Genomic DNA, 22153 nt, shown 5'->3' with positions numbered 1-22153 from the left:
TCACAGGGAGTGTGGTATTATACCCATTACACAGGGGAGGAAACAGGACCAGAGATGCTAAGTGACTTGTTGAGGTCACACAGTGAATTAGGGCCAGAAGTGGGACTGGGCAGAGCCTCTCTGCCAAAACCCAGGTGTCTGGGAGACACCCCAGTTCCTCCCTGTACAAGCGCTACCCCCATCATCACCTGTGTCCACATACTCCTAATACACCACTGCAGCTGCCGCAGCTAGAGAAAGAAAGGGCAGTGACCCTGGCTCCTGGGGTGATTTCTCTTCTCAGGAGGTACCAGGATGCGGGGAGTGGGGTGGGGTGGTGGTGTCTCCTCTCCCTCTTTCTCCCATCTTGGTCCTGGGCTCATGGGTGGAGCCCCTTGGGCAGACCTGCAGAGCCCCGGTTCATGGTAAGGGGGCTGGCTCTCCTCGTCCCTCTTCAACACATTCGGCAAGGCTCTGGGCCAGGCCCTATGCCAGGTGCTGGGGTTCAGAGAGAAAGGCCAGTCCCCCACCTCAAGGATCGAGGAGTGCACCTCCAAGGGCCAGACAGACATTCCCACCATCACAAGGACAGAGAATGTGGAAAGGCCCCGGAGTGTGCCGCCGAGAGCCTGCTCAGTAAACGGAGGGGCGCCGGAGAAGGGGTGCTGGCATCCAGCCATGTATTCCAGAGGAGCTTGGCTGAAGGACTCGCCCCATCCCTGCTCCGCCCTCGCAACTCTCCCAGCTCCGGGTCTGGGTCCCGATCTCCTTCCCCACCCACCGCATGCTGTTCTCCGCTCTGGCCACCAGGGGGCGGGTTGGTCCTTGCAGAAACCTTAGCAAAGGTGGCGTGCACCCGGAGGAAAAGACACCCAGTGGGACCTCAGCCGGTCTTGGCTGACCGCCTACTACGTGCCAAGCACTTCCACGCTTCACCTCGTTTAAGGCTCTCAACGCCTCGAATCCTTTGGTATTGTTCTGCATGTACACAAGAGGGCATCGTGGCCAGGGGAATGAAGCGGCTTGTCAGGAGCTGGCAGGTGACCCAGCAGAGTCAAATTCGAGTCTCTGCCTCAAATCCTGAACACTGCACCATAACGAGACCGGGCGGAGGGAAGACCCAGGAACTCACAGATGGGGACGGTGCCTCTTTCTTCCCAGACTCAGTCCCTGAACGTGGCAGGCATCAATATTTATTGTAATCATACTGGGTCCAAAGAAGGAAATCAGAGACTCACAAGCTTCAGGGGTCATCCATCCCCTACCCCCTTGATCTAAACACGAACTGAGACCCTGAGAGAGGAAGTGGATTGCCCATAATTACACAGCTGTCAGATGTGGCACATGTCAGAGGGGGCCTGTGCCCTCCACGCCCCCACCTCTCCCTGAAAAGTCCCTAAACTTGAAGAAGTCCAGGCCGCCGAAGTATTCTGAGGATGTAAGAGTTTTTAAAAGGTGCTCTTATTTTAAATGATATTTAAATAAAAATTTTAAATTTCCCAAATTTACATAACCGAATTCTGAGGCAAAAAGAACATCCTCGCGATAACTGGACTTCTTTCTGAAACAAAACCATCAAAATTACAAAAAAAAAAAAAAAAAAGGAACTAAAATGTTGGAACCAGTCAAAAAAGGAAGGAAGCAGACCCCTGACTTTCACATCCATTATCTCCTCCGACGCCCAAGCTCATGTGAGAAAGGCGGCGGCAGGTCCACAGTCCCCTATTTCATTCTGGATACGTTTTGGAATGGTTCGGATTTTAGAAGGATAACCGGCGCACACACCTGCCACAGGTGACATAACTCTCCCTGCAAGGCTTGGGCAGCAGCCTGTAATCGGGTTTATTTGCACTTCTGCAGCAAAACTTGAATATTCACACTAAATGGGATAAATTAAGACCGTCCACGGCCGCACATGGTTCAAGTCAAAGTTTGCCATCAGCTGAGTTACAAAAACCCTTTGGGCTCCAGGGAGCTTTGACATTTGGGAATTGCAGCTAAGAGATCGTTAGTAAGCCTGTACCCCTCTCGTTTCGTAGTTGAGTAAAGTTAGGCTCGGCGTGAGCGGTCCAAAGCCGGCGGACACTGCTGCTCCGTGGAGCCCGATGCAAGACTGAGCGGGTCTCCTAGGGCCGCCACTCGCGGCGCGCGTAACTCCCGCCCGTCTGCCCGCTCCCGGCTCCCCATGGCGTACCTGCTCCGGGTGCTGCTCCAGCGGCTGGCCGCGCACGTCCTGGATGGCCTCGTAGACGTTTTCGGAGTTGCTGCCCGCCAGAGGCCGCGGGCACAACCAAGAGCCCGCCACGCTGCAGGCCTTGAGGCTGCCCCCGCTCCCGAGGAGACCGGCAGGGGGCGCGGCGGTGCGGGCCAGGTCGTCCAAAGACTGCGCGGGCCGCACAGGTGCCATGGGCCTCGTGTACAGGCAGGCGGGCAGGCAGGGCGCCAGGCTTCGGCGCTGGCTTGCTGCGCCGCGCCGAGCTAGGCCGCACATGGAGCCCGCGCGGCCCCGGGGCTCGGCGGGCGCGCCGTCGGGACCGGCGGGCGCCGACGCTCTCACGAAGCGGTAGTCATAGGAGAGCGGTTCGGGGTCTGCGGGACCCGGAAGGCGCGCGGGCGGCTGCGGGGCGGGGGCAGGGTGGCCGAGGGCAGGCAGCTCGCGCACGTACTGCGCCGGCAGGTAGAAGGGGCGGCCGCCGGGCTCGCTGCGCACGTGCCACCAGTGCTCCGTGCTGCGGCGCAGCAGGCGGTAGCGCTCGTTGGGCTGGATGGCAACGCGGCGCCCGTCCTTGCCCGTGTACTCGAAGGGATGCTCCACCAGCACGTACACGTCCCCCTCGACGTCCGCCGCCATCGTGGCTGCGGCGTGTCCCTGTGGGCAACGAGGAGGAGGGGCGCGGAGGTCAGGGCCGCCGAGCCGGGAAGCGCACCGCACTAGGGAGACGGAAAACTTGGGTTCGAGTACCGAAGCTACAATCGTTTGTGTACGTTCAGGCCTCAGTTTTCCTATCTCTAAAACGGGGCACTTGGATAAAATAACCTCTAAGGTTCTCATTCTTACACTCAGTGATGGAATTAAGACAGCCCTTTCATTCTCTTGGTTGATAGTAAAATTCTATCCCTTGGTGGGGAGATTGTGGGTAATACTGGTTCAGCTTTACAGCCAGGGAAGCTTTGGCTCAAAGAGATGGGGGTGATTGCCCGCGATAAAGTCAACACCACGTTTGCCTAAAAGTTGACTAGGCCTCAGTTTCCGCGTCTGTGAAGTGGGAAGAATAGCTCATTCCATTACCCCCGTCCCACCCCTCCCCGACGCTTCCAGCCCTCAGGGAATCGCGTCCTTGGCACCCCACTCCCCAGGCGTGTGCGCCCAAGGCCCGCGGGAACAGGGTTGGGGCGCGGGCTCCAGGAGCGGCCCCCGCTTTGCTCTAGTCTGGGAGTGTCCCTGCCCCGCTTAGTCCAAGGGCCTTGGCGTAAGGGGCCGCAACTGCCAAGGCCGGGGGAACCGGTTCTCTCGGTTGCTCTTTCCTTCCCCAGCGGCTTTGCCACAGACGTGAACCCGGAGTCCGGCCAGCCCAGACCGACCGGCACCGCCCCCTGCTCTCTGGCTCCCATCTCCACCTCCCGAGAGAGGCTCGGCCTTGCGGCCTGCCCCCCTGCCCTGTGATCTCTACTTTGCCCCATGAGAATGGCCCCTAGGGAATGCACTTTGGGACAGTGACTACCCGTGAGGTGTAACCAGGGACCTCCAAAGCTCTCCTGGAGTGATCACCACAACACGACCCCCTCCACGCCAGCTCAGTCTGGCCCTTGGTATGTTGGGGGAGGGAGTCAGAGCCCAGTTGTAAGCCTGCCTGTGTGGCTGGTCCCTCCAAGCCTTTACATCGACCACACCTACTGACCCACAAAGGTGACCTGGGACCAGCAGCTGGGAGCTCGGCCTCTTGCTGAGGCTGAGGGATCCAAGGCACAAGGTCTGGTCTGGTGTAGCGCTCCTTCTCCTTCTCAAGCTTTCCCCGATGGGGAAGGGGTGTAAACTGAGTCATTAAGCACACTGGGCCCTGGAGGCGGGGTCCTTGAGCTGACGGGAGCTAAGCCACCAAACCCTAGGGGGGGGACACCACTTCTCACCACCTTCCCCTGGACCCCCGCGCTCACTCACGTCGGCAGGGCTGACCTCAAGGAGCCCATGGGCTGGCTGGGCGGAGCCGGCGGATGCATGCAGGTTAGGCCCCTGCCATCTCCTTGGGCGGGGCTTCAAAGAGCTAGGCTGGAGAGACCTCGGGAAGGAGGAGCTGGCGAGGAGAGCAAAGAAGGAGAGGGCTGCCTTCAGTTCCCAAAGCGGCTGTGTCTGGGAGGGGCGAGGAGGAGCCTAAAGAAATCTGCCTGGGCCGGTGGGGACTTTGGGGGCGGGGCCCGGGGCAGGAGAAGGCCAGAGGGAGGGGCAGGGGCAGGGAGGGCTGCGACCGAAGGGGCGCTGGAGGGTCGCGAGCGGATCCAAGGGAGGGTAGGGTCCCGACCCTGCCCCGCTCCACCCCTACGCGCGACATTCGTTGTCCGCGAGCCTCTGCGTCCCGCGGGCGCGCTGCTTAGGGGCTGTTCGACCCGGGCTTGCAGTCTTGCCGGTGCGTTCCCAATCCGAGCAAGGCCATTTGCATCCTGAACTGTGCGGATTGCAGGCACTACCCGCTCCCGTCCCATCTACGTCCTCCCCAGGCTCTTTCCGAACGCAACTCGGCCGGGCCTGGCAAAACTTGGAGCGGGGTTCCCACCGCAGGGACGCTCCCCGGAACGCAGGGTCACTGGCTGGGTGGGGAGGGGACCCAACCCTCGGCTCCTTCCCCGACCCTGGGGGAGCTAAGAGAACGGAAGGGGTGGGGGAGCTGGGAGGATCCCTGGAGCGCGAGGACGGACCCATCACCAGGAGGTGCACTGCGTCCACTGCCCGGGAGACAGACAAGAGCCACAGCGGCGCCAACGCCTGGGTCGAAGCTGGGGGCCTGGGCCTGCGCCCCTCCTGCCCCGGGACGGAGGGCAGCCCTTCGCCTCCCACCTCCTCCCGGGGGAGGGGAATATCCGTCCCGCGCGGCCCTCCTTCCGAGCCCGCGCAGCTCAGGCTCCAGCGCAGTGCGAAGGGGCTGGCTCGCGATGCTCCCGGGTGAGGACCCGCCACCTGCGGTCCCCTTCCCCGCCCCAGATCAGCACCCCCGCCCAGTCCGGCCCTACCCTGGCACCTCGGGGTGTCCGACCGCTGGCCTCGCCTCCACTTGTCCTGGCAGCCGCGCGGGGGCTCGGCGTCCGGCGCTCCCTCCTCCACCGCCCTGCTCCCACGCTGCCCTGTTTCCTGTTCAACAATATAGCGAGGGAGGCACCGGCGGAGAGCACCCGGCAGAACTTCCTCCCGGACTGGGGTTGCGGCTCCGAGAGACAATCCCCGGTGTCCTGGCTTCCTGTCCCCTCTGGGACGGGCCAGCGCCCGAGGAGCAGAGGCGCCACCCCTTCCCCTGCACCTCCCGGGATCCTGGGCCACACCTGGCGGTCTCCCGGAGGTGGAGACAGCAGAACCAGGATGGTGGGATGAGAGGGGAGGAGGCCTTCTCACCAACTGCTGGCCAGATTTCCCTCCACTGCTCTACCCCACCCCTTTCCCCCACTGCCCTGCCTTGATCCTTGTGGGGGAGGAGGGCCTCCTCCAATCTGTCCGTAGGATAAGCTCAGAGCAGGCTCCTGGGGCTTGAACGCAAGATGCTCACCTTATCTCTGCATCTCAGTTTTCTTTCCTATAAACTGGGGATTATAACACCTACTTCATAGGATTGTTGTGAAGATTAAATGAGATGCACTAAGCAGATGTATTGTTATGATCACGTTCTAAGAACACACATTAGATTAGTTATTACCACTAATTTTATTATGAGGTGAGCTGTCCTCCTCTTTGGGGTTGAATTGAGGTCTCCAATCCCCACTCCCCCCATCCTCCTTTAGGCAGGAGGGGGAAGGGAGACACAAGTGTTCTCAGAAACACCTTGCTAAGGATGGAGGATTGAGTCCAAAGGCAGCACACAGGTCATGTGCTCCTGGCCCTCCTCTGGGCCCGCCGCCTCTAGCCCGCGCACCAGGTCCCTCAGGTTTCCTCGGAGCCCACCACTGCCTGCCCTTGACGGAAGCTGGGGCTCGTGCAGTGGGCGGAGAGTGAGTGGTCCCTCGAAGGCCGAGAGGCATCTTCAAGGACAGGAAACTGCAGACCTGAATCTTTCAGTCCCATTTTCCTGCAACCTGATTTCCCTGGGAATTACTCTGTTTCCTTCTTCTGTCTTTACAGTGGGCAGTGGCGGGCTTCCCACTGCAGGCGCCCCCCACCCCCACCCCCACCCCTGGGACTTCTTCTGGAACTTCAGAGGAAAGTTGGCAGCCAAGTAAAGGCCACATTGAGCCCTAAAACCATGAGCCCTGAATCGGGCCCTGCTCACAAACCTTTCCTTCCTGAGCCCCTTCTCTTGCCTTGGATAACCCTGTGGAAAATGGTTTCACATGTTCCAGTGTCAGGAGTCTGTGCTTTGACATTTAAGGAACAGGAAAGAAGCCATCACGGTGGGATTTCAGGCATCAGCTTCATTAGTTATATGAGTGTATGTAAGTAAAGCTCCCCAAAGGCCCTGAAATCCTACCCCACGGTGGGGGAGGGGGGCTGACTCCGGGGAGAGGCAAGGGTCGGGGGTAGACTGAAGAATTACTTCCCCTCTTCTCCATGCCCACTCCTGGCACACAAGCCCCCTGCTTGCAAATGTTTACCAATAACCACCCTCCTCCTGCCCTCCATTGCCTACGGTTTGACTGACAAGAGAGCAGAGGCGGCTATCAGATGGTAACTGAGGGCCTGTGGTCTCCCCCAGTCAGTGGCAGCATTAAGATTCAGAAACCAGGGACTTCCCTGGCGGTCCAGTGGTTAATACTCTGCGCTTCCACTGCAGGGGACCTGGGTTCGATCCCTGGTCTGGGGAACTAAGATCCTGCATGCCAGGTGGCACGGCCTAAATAAACAAACAAATAAATAAAATAACCGAATTACATATTAAAAAAAAAAGATTCAGAAACCAGACCACAGGTTAGAAAGATCAGGTCTTTACTGCAAAATCATTCAAAAATCACACGCAGCAGTTCCTTCGGTACATTGCAAAGCACTTCTCAGGGCCAGGGCCCCTCACTAGAAACAGTTTATTGCATAAAATGAAATTTTAAAAATAGTGTGGGCACGACCGAGGTTCACATCAGCTTCCCATTGGAGGTGAGGGTGTTAAAAGTCAACTCATCTGAAAGCATCAGCAGCTTTTTGGTATGGGGGAGGGTCAGCTCTAATGCTACTGATGTCGGGGAGGGCGGGGAGCGGGGCGTGCCAGGCCCCGCCAGACCAAAGTGAGCGCCTCCAGGGCCTCCTGCTGCCTCCTAGGGACCTTCTGGAATACAGGATATACTCACAGGCCCGAGGAAACAGGGCTGGGCTCAGGCGGCGCTGCCCACCCCAGGCCCACTCAGCGATCTGGACCAATTACGGCTCTGATCAGGCTGTGTCTGTGGTGGAGCATTAATGCTGGCTATGGGGGGTGGGGATGGGGGTAAGGATCCACCTTCTTTGGTGCGCTGGGCACAGGTGTGCACCATCTTCCGTGATGGGGACAGAGCAGCTGTGTGACAGCCCCCTCCCCCATCCGCCTGCCACCTCCTCGATTCTATTGCACAATTTATCCAGCTCCACAGGGCCGGGCAGGTGACTCAGCAGTCAGATCAGCCCAAGGGAGAGGTGGGAGTAGGTTCGTATCTTGACAGTGAAGGCGGATCTCCACCTGAGGCCCCCAATCCAAGCTGAGTGCAGACAGGATGGCCGGAAGACCCCAGGGCTGAGGATCCAGGAGAGGTGGGGGGGGGGCAACAGAGAAATCATGCCCAGATTTCACCCCCCAACCCCAAGGGTCTAAATATCACTTTGAAAACAATTCCAGGCTCCACCCCAAGACCCCTTCAAAAGGCAGTCGTGCTCCAGCGAAATTTTCCAGTCTCTCGGCAGCGCCCCTCCTGGGCCGGTCCAGCAAAGCTCTGTGAACTCTCATGGCTTTGTAAACTGAGGCTGAGCATCCTTCCACGGGGGTGGCTTCTCCTGCGTGTCCCTACGCATCTCAGCAGCAGGGCTGACACTCTTCGTGGAAGGACGAGGGTTCTGAGGGTTCCACAGTGGGGACCCAGCCTACCTCTGTCCTGGTGGGAGTCAGTCAGGCGGGGATGCATTCCTGCGTCTGCAGCAGTCCCCCGCCCGTCTGGCTGCTTGTCGGTGGTAGGAGTGAGGAGGGTAGGGGGCTGAGGGATGGGCTAGATGACGACCCTTCCCTGGACCAAGGAAGGCTCAAAGTGCTGACAGTGCTGGTTCCGAGTCATTCCCCTCCTCCTGCGGGACCAAGATCCCAGGCTATTGGAGAGCCAGGGGCTCCGACACGGAGGAAGTGAAGGGCTTTTCAGGTGAGGAGGGGGCGGGGAGCAGAGAGGAAACACATGGTCCTCAGGACTGAGCCTGCCTGGCCCCCCGGGGGTTTGGCACGTTGTACAGGAGCTGTCGGCAGCGAGCGCTCGGTAAGGGGGAAGGAAAGGCGCCCGCCAGCTGGCAGGCTCTGTCCTAGGGGGCCTGTCCACCCAGCCGCCACCCGCCTACAGGCCTGGCCTGAGCGGTTCCTGCACATTTGCTCAGGGTGAGAGTGGCTGTATTTCTTGGGTGACTTGTGGAGGGTCAAGAATAAAAAAATATTTTCTGTTGAAATATGAAGGGAAAAAACCCACCTTAAAAAAACTAGGCCTTTTAATCAGGAATGTGGAATTGAAAATGCTTCCCAAGTCTTATTTCCACAGTGTGTGAACAGCCCTAATGGAGACGGTGCGTCAGTGAGGCGATCCAGGCCAATTAGTGCAAAGCCCCCTCTCCTCCCGCATCCTCGGACAGGGGCATTTGCTGGTGTCCTGGCCTCCAAACGGGTGGGGGGCAGGAGGTGTCATCAAGAGCTCCCAAGGCTCCCTCTCATAGGCTCATGCTCTGGTCACATCTGAGAGTCTTCCTGACAAGGGAGACATCTGTGACACCTTGAAAGTGTGACCCAGGCTGATGGCCAACCCAGCTGGGATGGCTGAGCCCCGGGTCCCGGGTGGGGACAGGAAATGGGGTTAGGCGAGAGTGCTCTGTTGCTGGTACTTGAGCCGGCGGGCACAGCGGGGGCAGCCCTTCTTCATCACGGCCTGACAGCTCTGATGGAAGACGGTCTTGCATTCGCCACACCTGGGAGAGAGCAGCAAGCACTGCTGGGACCGACGGGCCTCCCGGGGCTCGAGGCTGGTCAGTGCTCCTGATGGGGGCCTGCCACCCACGGCACACGGCGCTGCCCCTCCGTTCCGGGACAAAAGGTTCTTGCCACAGTGCTTACTAAGCCCTGCAATGCACACTGATACTCTCTATTCTATTTCCCTTTTATAAATACTGCTGAGACTCACAAAACGATTTCTTGCCTATGTTTCAAACACTCTGCAGTTTAAAAAACTCAGCCCCAGGTCTGTTCAGAGGTCAAATGCGGGTCTGGGGACACCTACTGAAAATGAATGAATGCTCCCACCAGTTCGGTTTTCCACTCCCACATGGATTGGAATGGAGGTTTGGTGGATGAATTTTTCCATTTAGAGGCTTCTGATAATGAGCAATAACTGGGGACAAGAACAATTGTTACGGGGGCAGAGGCAGTGGCAGGTACCACCCACCAGGTGCCCGCTTTATGCCCGGCCTGTGCCAACACTCCAGGCCAGAAACTCATCCAGTTCCTCCTCCACCTGCTCATAGAGGACGAAACTGAGGTCCTCCCACCGCAACTCAAAGAGGCAGCAGCCACCTCTTCTCCAGAAACATGGATGGCTCGGTGGAGGCAGGGAGTCCTGTGAGGGCTTGTCTTGTCCCCCTCCCTGGGTACCGGGCCTGCCGCCCGGGGACTCCGTGGGGCCGGGTGGGAATGGGGGTGGGGCGGGGTGGCTGGCTGAGGGTCCGCATACCTGACGGTGGTGTCAAACTCAAAGGGGAAGATGATGTCGTGGTGGTGGCAGATCTGGCAGATGAAGCCGCGCTGGGTGCACAGGTCGCAGTGGTACACGTGCTGGGAGGCAAACTCGATCAGGGACTTGAGGAATCCTTCATACAGCCCGTCCGCGATCTGTGGAGGGCAAGCGTGGGCCACCAGGCCTTTTAAGCAGCTGTGCTGAGCCTGAGGCTGCCTGCAAGACGTGGTCTGCTGCTGCTCCTGGCACCCTGCCTGAAGAACTCCTACCCCAAGAGGAGTTTCCTTCCACTTGGGCAAGAAAACCTCCCGGAATCAGGCTGAGCACGTGCAGCCCTTGCGCACGGAGGAATCCACTGTACCCTCCCTTGAGGAAAGGAACGTCCCAAACCCTCACCCCTCCCTCTGCCCTCCCTGCCGGGGAGGAGTCCAGACGCAGGGAAGGGGCCGAGCCCTGTGAGCCTGGGCTTTGCTGCAGTGCCTGCTTGTCCCAGGGGCGCTGGGGGCTCAGCCACTGCCCAGGAACGTGGATGGCGGGACACCCGTTCCGAGCTACCAAAGAGCTGAAGACGGCTGTCTTGCCTCAGTAAACTGCAGGCACTCTCCCCGCACCCCATCATCTCCCTTTCTGATTTCTCCAGGAATAAGGTCCCTCTAGAGAGGTCTGGGGGGTGGCATTCTCACCTGCTGGAGGTCCGCGACACTGTACTTGTGAGGAGACTCCAAGAGATAATTCCTGTGGTTGAGTCTTCAAAGAAAACACAAGAGATTCCTTAGAAGGAAGCCTGGCCAACCTGGGTTTGGTTTCATTCCCTCAGCGCTGCTGACCAGGCATAAACAGCTCCCGCCTGGGCGGAGCAGTCAGTCGCCTGGGCTTGGGACCTGGGCTTCCAGGTGAAAAGCTGTTGGGACCTTGGGTAAGTTACTTAACCTCTCTGAACCTTAGGTTTCCTCACCTGAGAAAGAGCGCTGTTCTGAGGATGAAATAATTTATTTAAAGCATCCGGTACAGTGCCTCGTACATAGTAAACAAGAAATAATTGTTAACCACAGTTGATAACACTGCACTGCATAATTGAAATTTGCTAAGAGTAGAACTCAAATGTTCTCTGTCTCTGTCTCTCTCTCAGACACACACACACACACACACACACAAACACCATGTATATATATATAAAAATATATAAAATATGTGAGGATGATGGATATGCTAATTAACCAGATGGGAGGAATCCTTTCACAATGTAATCATATGTCAAATCATCACAACATACACTTTAAATGTCTTATAATTTTGTCAAGTATACTCAATAAAGCCACAAAAATTTTAATTTGAAGATATAAAAAATAAACATCTACTTAAAAACTAATAATGATGAGGATGATGAGGAAAGCTAACGCTTGGTACCGGGAACGGGACTAAGCTTTATATATATTAACTCACTTAATTTTCACAAGACTCCTGTGAGGTTGACACTATTATAACCCCCATTTTGCAAGAGGAAATGGAGGCCCAGAGAGGTTAAATAACTTGCCTGTGGTCACACAGCTAGTAAGTGGCGGAGCTGGAGCCTGAACAAACGCAGGAGTCTGGCTCCAGAGCCTGCATCCTTTCCACCCAGTGAATGCCTGTAGGTGTTAACTGTTGTCATTATTGCCACTATTACATACCAGGGACAGGGCTGGGGACAGAAATGCACAGGACGTGGCCTCTGCCTTCCTGTAGCCCCTGGTCTAGTGGAGGGACAGACATTTAAGCATCTGGTTTCAGTGCTATGGGAGAGGAGCTGAGACACGTCCTGAGTGCAGCAGATCCCATTTCAGAGATGGGGGAGGGCGGGGGGTGGGGGAGGCAGAGGACGAGAGCTCAGCTGCCAACCCAGCTCTAGTTTCCACCTCACCAATGGCACAGATCCCAAGGGTCACATCCTGAGAGATGGAGAGGAAACACCTGCAGAAATTCCCCTGGTACAAAAACTTGTCTAGCCTTGCTGTGTGTCTGTGTTGGTACTGGGGTTGGGGGGAGAATTCTCCCAGTCTGAGGAAGCGTGGGAACCTGCCCCAGGATGCTCTGGACACCTGGAGGCGGGAAGGTGCCAGGCCCCGCGGCATCTGGAGTGGGTGCTTGCCTTTGCCCACCCCGTGGCCTCAGCTGTGGTCCAGGGGGGACCCCACCCGGGGCCGAGATGGCAAGTTCCACCAGGCAGGCAGGCCAGGCTGTGCTGCGTGGGGTGAGGATGCGGCCACTCAGCTCAACGTGCTGGTCTCCCCAGTAAACTTCCAGCTTTCTGGGAACAGGACGCTGCCGTTTATCACCAGGAAAATGCAGGCGGTGCGGGGTGCACAGGCTGCTGCTGCGCCGGCAGGAAGGGTGGGGCTGATTTGGATGGAGAGTCCCCTGCCCACAGTCGTGGAAGCCCAGGGGGCCAGCCAGGCCCAGGGCCTTCCCTACGAGCCACCTATCCTGGGTCTGTCATACCCTCAAGTGAGGCCGTACAACTGTTGGGGGAGATGAGGTCAGGGAGGAGACCCTTTGCCAGGGCAGGCCCCTGAGAGAAAGGGGATCCCACATCCAAAACCTGCCTGTTTCTCCTCAGCCCTTCCCGTCCTCTCACCCTTCACTCTGGCTGACTCAGTCCAGGCCTCCTCACCTCCTGGGCCAATTCCTACACCAGCACCCACGCTCCACTGCTGCTAAACTGGTCTTTCCTAAACTCCTGACTGAACGTGACCATCCCTTGCTCAAAACCCCTCAACAGCTCCCCAATGCCAGCAGCATCAAATCTAGACGCCTTTGCTGTGGCACAGGGGACCTTCGAGGTCTGGCCCCTGACCCACCACCTGGCTGCCCTGAGTCCCCCGAAGGCCCTGGCGAGCCGTGCTCCTGTCCCGCCTCCATGCCGTGGGTTCCCTTAGCCAGGAAAGCGGGCCCTCCCTTCTGCTTTCTTCTCTGCTTCTTTTGCTGAACCCCAGTTCACTACACACGTGATGCCGTTTGTGTGGCGGCAACTCTGTTCTCCTGTGTGAGGACCAAGAGGGGTCTGGAGCATCTAACAGAACTGATGGTGGCCAGACTAGAGAAGGGGGATCCCAACTTTCTGCTTGACTCTCTTTCATACTATTTGAATACTATCTTTGTAAAGAAGAAAAAGAAAAGCACTTTTTCTTTTTAAAAGAACAAAAGAAATGAACTTCACAAACCCTCAACTGATGCCACCTCCTCCGGGAGCTCCCCTGGCCCTTCCTTCCTTCTTCATGGCACACGCCGCCCTGACCCAGGGCCATTTGTCCACCTGTCCCTGTCCCACCCCAGACACTGATCCCCTCATGTGGCCCTCACCACAACTCTGGGAAGCCACGTCAACACAGGGATCACTGGCCCATTTTACAGACAAGAAAGCTGGAGCTCAGAGAAGTGAAGCAACTTCCCTGAGTCACACAGTGGATCTGGGGCCAGGCGGAGGCTGCGCCTGGACTCTTTCCCCCGCCCCACGCTGCTTCTGAAATGGGACTTCCACAGGCCTGGCCCTGAGCACTGTGTGCAGCGCTGCCACCCAAGGATGGGAACAGCAGGGCCACAGAGAAAGAGGCAGGACTGTCCCCAGTGCCCAGGCAGGGCAGCCCGGACAGGCCAGTAAGGCTGCTGACCAAACAATCTCAGCACGGCAGGGATGGGTGAATGAGGCCGGCACCCAGGACCCACCCTACGGGCACCTGGTCTTCTCAGTCTGCAGAGAACCCTGGACCGGGGAGGGTGACAGGGTCCCACTTGACCTGGACAGAGGGGCAGGAGGGCAGACTCTGGAGCCCTGGGTCCTGGAATCTCAGGAAGGATGGGAGTGAGTAGGGACCCAGGCACCCAGCTGATTATGGAGACAGAAAGAGCCTTCCCAGAAGCAGCCTTTCAGGTCCCTCACGGTGGCCCCCAAAGGGCTTTCTGTCCTTCTGGGCCCTGTGGAGGAGACCAGGGCTCAGCCGGCTGCTCTGGGAGCCTGGGAGGGGCCAGCCTCTGCTCTCTGCCTAGGAGAGGGGCTCCCCGCAGCAGTCTCTCCCTGCGCCGCCCCGACGGGCACCAGGACTGAGCAGGGAGCCCGTCAGACAGGCGGTCTCTGGGCCAGCGCTGTCGGGAGGGGTGGCTGCAGGGGGAAAGTGGAGGGACTTGTGAGCCGCTCCAAGACCTCAGAAACCCAGCGGCGAAGCCCAACTGGGCAGCCGGCAGCAGCTCATCGCCTGAGCTCTGCCCTCCTAGGGCCCCACAGAAGGTGTCACCCCTCAGCCCCGACTGAGCACTGAAGGTCCCCTTCAGGCCCCGGGTACCAAGAAGCTTCTTGAAGGGCATCTTAAGGGTCCCACACAACCCTGTCCTCTTGCGAGGATTTGGGGACGGATGCTGCCACAGCAGCAAAGCCAAGCCGCATGGGGTGAACGGCTGGTGGCAACCAGAGGAGCCAGGGCGACACAGCCCTTCTCACCTCTCCAGCCTCCTCTCACCACATCCCTACTTCCCTCCTCACCCCCCGAAAGTTCTGCCTTCCACGCATGGGGCCTTCATTCACAGCCTGAGCACACCACTCCTTCTATCTGGAACAGTCTTTCCTGCGTCTCCTCGCTTTCCCACTCGTTTGGCAGGTCTCACCTTGGATGTCAGTTCCTCCAGGGAGCCTTCCCCACTCCGCCCTCCTCCAGTCTGGGTTAGATCCCCCGCCCCTCCAGTAGGACTTCCAGGGCGTCCAACTCCCTCCTCCAGCCCTCACTCAGCAGTAAGGTGCTGCCTTACTCACCTGCCATGCAGGACCCAGGTCCACCTTGCTCAGCACTGGGGCCCATGCCCCAAGCCCAGTGATGGACCCTGAGCACGTTCTCAGTAAATATTTGTCAAATGAATGAATGAACAAATACAAGCACAAATAAAAGCCACTCCTAAATGCAAAGGGAAAGCGTTCTCCACCCAGCCCCGGCATTTCTTCCGAGAAGCTGCTTTTGCACTGACCCCGTGTGTATGTGTATTTGTGTGTGTGTGTGTGCGTGCGTGCGTGTGTATTTGTGTGTGCGTGCGTGTGTATGTGCATTTGTGTGTGTGCATGTGTGCGTGCGTGTGCGTATTTGTGTGCGTGCATATGTGCATTTGTGTGTGTGCGTGTGTATGTGCATGTGTGTGCGCGCGTATTTGTGTGTGTGCGCGTGTGTGTGCGTGCGTGTGCGCATCCATGCACGCCCAGGGTGCTCACCTCTTGCTCAACTCCTTCAGGGCTCCGCTTCGGCACAGGCCGAGGTAATCCCCCAGGAGCTTCAGCTGCTCCCGGCTCCTACCGATGAGGTGCATCCGCTCCACGTGCTCGTACAGAGACGCGTTCACCAGCTGCAGGTTGATGAGGGGCTGGGCCCGGATCTGCGTCAGGAACTTCAGGGCCTGCCTGCAGACCTGGGGACACCACCAGGCAGCGAGGGTGAGATAGGAGGGCCATCTGGTGAGCACCTGAGGGCCAGGCACTGTGTTACCTACTCACTCGCTCACGCCTCCCACCACCTGCCGAGGGAAGTGGTACCATCTTCATTTTACGGATGAGGAAACTGAGGTTCAGAGAGAGGAAGTGACTTGGCCAAGGTCCACAGCTCGCACAAGTCATGATGTGAACCCAGTTTATCTGACTTCCAAACCCACTCTTCCCCCTTGACACCAGCTGCTGCCCCTCCTGACAGTGCTGGGACAGAGGAGGGGCTGCTCCGGTCAACACGCCTCTCCTCCTGGGCCTCACAGATCCTTCCCACTATTTCCTGTCGTCCCTGCCCCCACCTTCCTGCCAAAAGGAAACAGGCACTACCCCGGGCCGACTCAGGAACCAGGTGACGGGTGTGAGTCAGGCTCCAACCACAGTAAGCTACGGATCAGACACAGCTTAACTAGAGGTTTCCTGAGCTCCCTCCACCCCTGCCAGCAGCACCAACCAGGGCCCCCCAAGTCTCCATGCGGATTTGAGAGATCAATCTGGGCCTCTCCCACGTGATAGGACTTTGAAGGTTCTACCCTCAGCCCTGACCCTGATGCCAAAGCCAACTACTGAGCACCTACTATTTGCCAGACGCTGGGCTAAGGACCTCGACCACATCCTCACAACAACCCAGAAGGGAAGGTGTCATCATCCCCATTTTACACATGAGGAAACTGAGACTCAGAGAAGCTAAAGTGGCTTACCCAAGCCACCGGAAGAAAGCAGAGCCCGGGTCTAAACCGAGGTGTTGTCTCTGCACACTTGGCTGCCTCACGTGCTGAAGAGGAGCCCCTCTCCCCTGCAGTCTCCTCCTTGCTGTGATAAGGATGGAGGAGCTGAGATGTTCTCCACCGTCAACCACCCTGCAGTGCTCAGGAGTCGGGCTTTGGCTCCTGGTTCGCCCCTTCCCAGCTGTATGACCTTATGAAACTTACCTAACCTCTCTGTGAATCAGTTTCCTCATCTGTAAAATGGGGAAAATAAAAGCACCTAGCTCATGGGATAATTTTGAGCTTAGATGAAAAGAAAATCCATGTAAGCGTATCCTCTGTAAAGGGGAGCTGCCATCAGACTCTGTGAGTGCCTGTGGGTCCCGGTGTCTATCCCCTGGCTCAGGGGGACGTAACAGGGCCCTCAGGAGACCGTTAGGCTGGGGGCTGCTCCACCAGCTTCACCAGCATCTCTCGCCTCCCGCAGCAGCTGACAACTCCATCTTTTCCCATTTCCCAGAGCCCTGAGGAACCAGCCCCCAGCCAATAGGCAGCCCACTGGCAAAAGCCTGGTGAGTCCGTGACTCGGGTCAAACTGCTGCTCCCCAGCCCTTCCCACGACTCAGCCCCAGGCTTCTGGCGAGGCTCAGATGAAATACCACGCAGGAATGTGCGCTGAAAACTGCCAAGTTCTGCCGACAGGCATGGGCTTCGAGCTCCCCAGGGACTGTCCCTCCCCCGTGGGTGTGGAGGAGACAGACAAAGAGAGAAGCCCCAGGCCTGGGCTGACATCCTGCCAAGTAGTGCCAGCCGGACCTTGCACAAGTGGGTCAGCCAGAGTGGTAACAGTGGACAAAGGGCCCTTAACCCGCCGATCAGCCACTTTCTAGTGTGAATTTTCATGTCCTTCCCAGGCCCGGGATCTTTGAGAGAGCTGGATATTTCCTGACCTCAGGCATGCCAAGGGAAGTGTTAGAATTCTCCAGTTGGAAAAAGGAAGTGGTACCAAAATTACAGCAGTGAAAAGAAGGTGGCTCAACAGAGGCACCTGGGTGTTGTAAGCAGGGAGGGTGTTTTATGGGCAGAGGGTTCTTCGCATCTGCGGTGATCTTGAGGCTTAGTTTTCTCCATGTAGTTAGTTAAATACTTAACATTGAGGGCAGGGGTGGGGATGAGGTAACCAATAAAAAAGCCAAAGTGAAGCTAATGTCTTTGGAAGGTTCTCACCCCCAGCGGGGTGGGGGTCAGGGTGGTACGGGCTCTGAGAACCATGTTCCCTGGACTCTGATGGGGACATGTGAAGACACCTCCACATAATGAGACAGCACGGCCGGCAGGCCTGGGTCTTGAGAGAAGCACCCAACCTCTTCCCGGTGTTTCTGTGTCTTGTCTTAGCAGAAATCTGTGCCTTTGGAAGAAAGCCAAGTTTGCGCCCCTTGAGGCAGACCCTCAAGCAAATTAGGGGCAGAAGGTGAGGCCTCAGGGCACTAATGTAAGGCACCAGCTAAGTGACTGGTGGGTACTGTCTCTTTTGGTCCTCACACAGCCTGGGGACAGACGCTGTTATTAATCCCCCTTTACAGACGAGGGAAGTGAAGTTAAATAGTCTGCTCATGGTAACACAGCTACGTAAGTGGGTAAGCTCAGCTGAAGAGGAAAATCTGAAAGATCAGAGAATACATCTTATGCGGAAGCATTTGGTGAACATAAAAAAGTACCCAAGATGTAATACTAACTAAACAAAGCACGTTATAAAGCAGTATGAGTCCAGCATGATCCCAAACTTTACAAAAAGTAGATGCAGGAGCTTGTAATCTTGGGGGTGGGGAAGAAAGGCTAAACAACCGAATAAAGATGATTTTGAACGGTGAAAAAAAAAAGTAGATGTAAATGTAAAAAACAAAAATGCATGGAAAAATGCTCCCAGGGAAAGTGCAGCCAGCTGGCTAGCCCACCCATCCATCCACCCACCCACCCACCCATCCACCCACCCACCCATCCACCCATCCACCCATCCACCCACCCAATCCATACTCATCCACCCACCCACCCACCCTCCCACCCACCCATCCACTCACTCATCCTTCCATCCACTCATCCACATCTACCCACCGATCTACCTATCCATCCATGCACGCATCTACCCACCTAACCCATCCACCCAACCATCTATATCTAATCTATCCTATCTATCATTTCCATCTATGTATCTAGTTGTTGGTGCTTTAAACAGTTTTATATGTATCCATGGGGAGCTGCAGCAAACCATCCTCAGATTCCCACCTGCGGACCAAGGTAGGCACTGACAGAGCTGTGTCCAGGGGCTGGAGACCAGCACCCAGTTACTTTCTTGGTCAACTCCCCCACGGCATGGGGCCTGAACTAGTGACCCGGGCTTCCCTAGAGCCAAACTCCCCCAAACATACGAACAGCAGCCACAGAGAGGAGCGACGCCCCCCTGTCGCTCGGCAGCCCCGTGCGGCCGCGGCAGGCTGGGCTGCAGACTCACCGGGCGCTTGGTGAGGTCCCAGTTGTGGATGATCCTGGCCGGGATCACTGAGGCATCGTCTTGATGGCAGATGTCACAGTAGTAGAGGCCAGAGAAGGCACAGAGCTTGGGCCGTACAAACGAGAAGCCGATCTGCCGGGAGCAGCCTGGGGAGAAGAACAGGGAGAGGGTGAGCAGCGGTGGGGACGGGGTCAGCTCCTGAGTGACCCGGAAGCGGCCAAGGCAGAAAGGGCCCGCTATCTAAGGAAAGTATCCATAGAAAGATTAAAAAGGAGAGTACGAAGATGAAAACCACCACCGCTCCTACGCCCACCAGTCAGAACCAACCCTATTAGTTAATCTTTACGACAAAACACTGTTAAGAATTATCAGCGGCATTTCACAGCTGAAGAAGCTGATGCACAGAGAGGTCAGGAAACCTGCCCAGTCACACAACGATGGAGCGGCACAGTGGGAGTCAGATTTGGGTGGGGCTGGTGGAGAGCCCTCATTCTCTCATTCCCAGCTGCCTCTCTTCACTGCTTGCACAACAGTGCCAGCCTCCTCTAGGTCCACTCCTCCATGGCGGCCCAGAAATGGAAGCCACGGAGTCAGGGTCTCGCCAAGCAGGGCGGGAGCTGGGGACATGGGGCTGGCCGCAGGGAGTGGGTGGGGAAGCCAGCCAGAGGCAGGGCTGTCTGGACATGGCCTGGGGCCAGCTGGAAGCCACAGCTGCCTGATACCTCGGGACAGTGGTTCAGGGCCAGCTTCAGTCCCTCTGCTGGAGGGCCCTCCACAGGGGGGCGGGGGAAGGTGGGGGGACCAGGAGTGGGGTGTGCCCAGGGCACAACAAAGGCCTGGCTCGAATCCTGACACAGGCCCTGCCTCCTACAGGGCCAGGGCAAGAGTCCCTTCCACCTCCCGGGGACCAGAAGGACTGGTTCTTCTGCATGCTAGCTGTCTCATCCTGACCGAAGTTTTGCAAGGTTCCAATTCCCTACTACTTGCTCTTCTGTGGGGTTATTACAAAGTTTAAATGGAGTTTTGAAAGCGCCCTGTAAACTATGAAATACAAGCCAGATGTCAGAGGCTGATGTCTGCCCGGCCACCGAGCTGCGCTCGCAGGCAGAGAGGAGGCCCGAGCTCCCCAGTTTCAGTTTGGCCGGCAGGCTGGCGGGCGGCAGGCGTGGGGAGAGCCACCCACCAGCATCCATGTCCCCAGCGAGGGAGCCCTCCTCCCAGCCCCGGAGGCCTGGCCTCCTCCCTGAGACTGGCGCCCACGTGCTGAAGGGCAAAGTGTGAGTGCTAGGGTCTGGCTGGTGGGGGGCGAGGGGTGAGCAGCAGCTTGAAGACATTTTCTGCGGGAAGCTCTGCTCTGCTTAGCTACTCCATCCTCCAGGGGCACCAGCTGCAGACCACTCCTCTCTAGATGCCTGAAGCAGGCTTTTGCCTCCCGTCCCACAGGTTCCTCACACTTCACCCGGAGGGCCCAGGGTGATGGATGTGGGTGTCTGGGTTGGGGAGAAGAGCTAGAAATGGAACGTGAGCAGCAGAAGATCACGAAGCCTTGAAAGCAAGGGAGCGGAGAGGCCCTGTGAGGGCCTGGAAAAGAGCACAGGTTCTGGGACCATCAGGTCCTCTGCGGGCTCCACCATCACTCGCTGTGTGAGCGTGGGACAGGTACTTACCAGCCCTGTGACTCAGTTTCCTCAGTTACAAATAGAAACAAACCCCCACAGCGTTGTTGTGAGGATTAAACAAGGTTATCCAAATAAAGCCTCTGGCCCAGGGCCCAGCACAGGATTTGACGATGCTAATGACAGAGCAGACGTACTGACGTAGAAGAATATGCATAATATACTCCTAAGCAGAAAAAAGCCAAGTTGCAGAACAATAGTTATAGCTGCGCCGTCTAAAACGGTGGCCACGAGCCACAGGGGCCCATTTACGTTTAAATATATTTACATTAAAGCAAATTGAAAATTCAGTTCCTTCCACACTAGGAAGCCACATTTTAAGTACTCAGTAGGCACATGTGGCTTGTAGCAACCGTACTGGACAGCACAGATCTAGAACATTTTCATCATCACAGAAAGTTCTGTTGGACAGCTCTGAGTAATACGAGCCCATCTTTGTAATTTAAAAAAAAAAACTGTGTCCACTTGCAAAAGCATGCAAAAATGTTTTGGAAGGGTACCACGCCCCTGCTCCAAAAGAATACAATGTGATCATGGAACGGCCTCATTTGCTACAACTTCCCCGGGGCAGGATGGGGGCACTCGTGGGGAGCAGGAAGGGGTGCAGAGCCTAGAGTGGGAACCCCACCGCGGGCAGAGCGAGGCTAGCAGGCTGGGGGCAGCAGGACAGCGAGTCGGCACCTGCACAGAAGCAGCCCTGGGAGTCGAGGCCTTTCTCCGTGGGGATGGCCACCAGGTACTGCAGCAGGAAGCCGTTCTCCCGCGTGGCGAACTTCAGCACCTCCTGACAGTTTTCATCCAGACTCCCACCGAGTGTCACCGCCTCCTCAGCTGTCTCCAGGTAGGACGCCAGGACCTTGCGCACCAGGTCCCTCCACAGGGCGGCCTCCTCAGCGTTCCCGGCCTGCAGCTTCAGGACGGCCTTGGCCGTGATGATTTTGAAGAAGGATGGGCCCCCAAGGCTCGTGTCCGGCAGGATATCTCGGATGGTCTCGACTCCATGGCTGTCACTTAACATCTTCTCGTTGTTTCTCACGCGGAAGCACTTCAGAGACTCCAAGGACAGGGAGAAGATACAGGGCATCCAGGTCCGGTCTGTGTACAGGTACAGAAGGGATTCCTTAATAGCGTCTGGCTCGGGAACCTGGGAAGAAGACCAGTCAAACTGCGGGCCCTGGGGGGTTTCAGGCTCCGAGAGCAGGTCCGAGTGGGAGGGGCGGCCACCCTGGGGGGCCTCTGGAGGGTCCTCGGGCTGGTCTGGGTACTGGATGGTCACCCACTCCTCCTCCTGCTGGGGCCGCCGGCACTTCTGCAGCGCCTCGCGCACACGGTCCAGCCAGTCCTCGGCTTCATCGCGGCATGAGGAGCGCAGGGTCAGCTTCTTGCCCGAGAAGACCAGCTCGAAGCGGCCGTCGCTGTGGGCCGGGCCCACGGACTCACAGCGCAGCAGAGAGCAGTTCTCCACGCAGGTGCGCTCCTCGCCGCTCAGGTAGAGGCGCAACTCCAGCGGGGAGAGCTCGCAGAAGAGTTCCTTCCAGATGCCCATGGCCCCCCGCCGCTCCACCGTGCCCAGCTTCAGAAGCCCCCGGAATGGGTTAGACAGCCCTGGAGGCAGAAAGAGGTGCTTTAGACGATGGGCCTGACCCTTCACCACCCAGGAGAACGTCCGGGGCCTGAGTCCTGTCCTGCGTGCAGACGACGTGACCAGCAGGAGAACACA

General features: G+C 57.5%; 2 protein-coding genes across 17 annotated transcripts in view; both read right to left on the bottom strand.

Annotated features, from left to right (window-relative positions):
* Window positions 1–5534, bottom strand: part of ARHGAP27 (Rho GTPase activating protein 27) — a 30679-nt gene extending 25145 nt beyond the window's left edge. For 2 of the 10 annotated variants that reach the window (XM_049702296.1, XM_033416917.2), the window contains exons 1-3: window positions 5203–5534; window positions 4139–4271; window positions 2174–2848 (exon numbers count right to left, since the gene is read on the bottom strand). In XM_049702296.1, coding sequence (XP_049558253.1) covers window positions 2174–2830 — 657 coding nt within the window. In that variant the 5' untranslated portion in view covers window positions 2831–2848; window positions 4139–4271; window positions 5203–5534. Of the gene's footprint in view, window positions 1–2173; window positions 2911–4138; window positions 4272–5202 lie in introns of all 10 variants that reach the window. The other 8 variants (XR_007473580.1, XM_033416915.2, XM_012539170.3 and 5 more) reach the window with 8 other exon arrangements.
* Window positions 5535–7078: 1544 nt separating this feature from the next.
* PLEKHM1 (pleckstrin homology and RUN domain containing M1) overlaps window positions 7079–22153 on the bottom strand; it is a 50921-nt gene continuing 35846 nt past the window's right edge. For 3 of the 7 annotated variants that reach the window (XM_033416908.2, XM_033416910.2, XM_033416913.2), the window contains 7 exons: window positions 21115–22038; window positions 18758–18903; window positions 15278–15525; window positions 10734–10797; window positions 10048–10205; window positions 9598–9708; window positions 7079–9289 (listed from right to left, as the gene is read on the bottom strand). In XM_033416908.2, the coding sequence (XP_033272799.1) occupies window positions 9178–9289; window positions 9598–9708; window positions 10048–10205; window positions 10734–10797; window positions 15278–15525; window positions 18758–18903; window positions 21115–22038 (1763 nt within the window). In that variant the 3' untranslated portion in view covers window positions 7079–9177. Of the gene's footprint in view, window positions 9290–9597; window positions 9709–10047; window positions 10206–10733; window positions 14002–15277; window positions 15526–18757; window positions 18904–21114; window positions 22039–22153 lie in introns of those variants that run through there. The other 4 variants (XM_012539165.3, XM_033416909.2, XM_004285951.4 and 1 more) reach the window with 4 other exon arrangements.

The sequence above is a fragment of the Orcinus orca genome, chromosome 19 (assembly GCF_937001465.1).
Source record: "Orcinus orca chromosome 19, mOrcOrc1.1, whole genome shotgun sequence".
Lineage (NCBI taxonomy): Eukaryota > Metazoa > Chordata > Mammalia > Artiodactyla > Delphinidae > Orcinus > Orcinus orca.
Note: the sequence above shows the minus strand (reverse complement) of the source record. Positions and strands in the feature narration are given on the sequence as shown.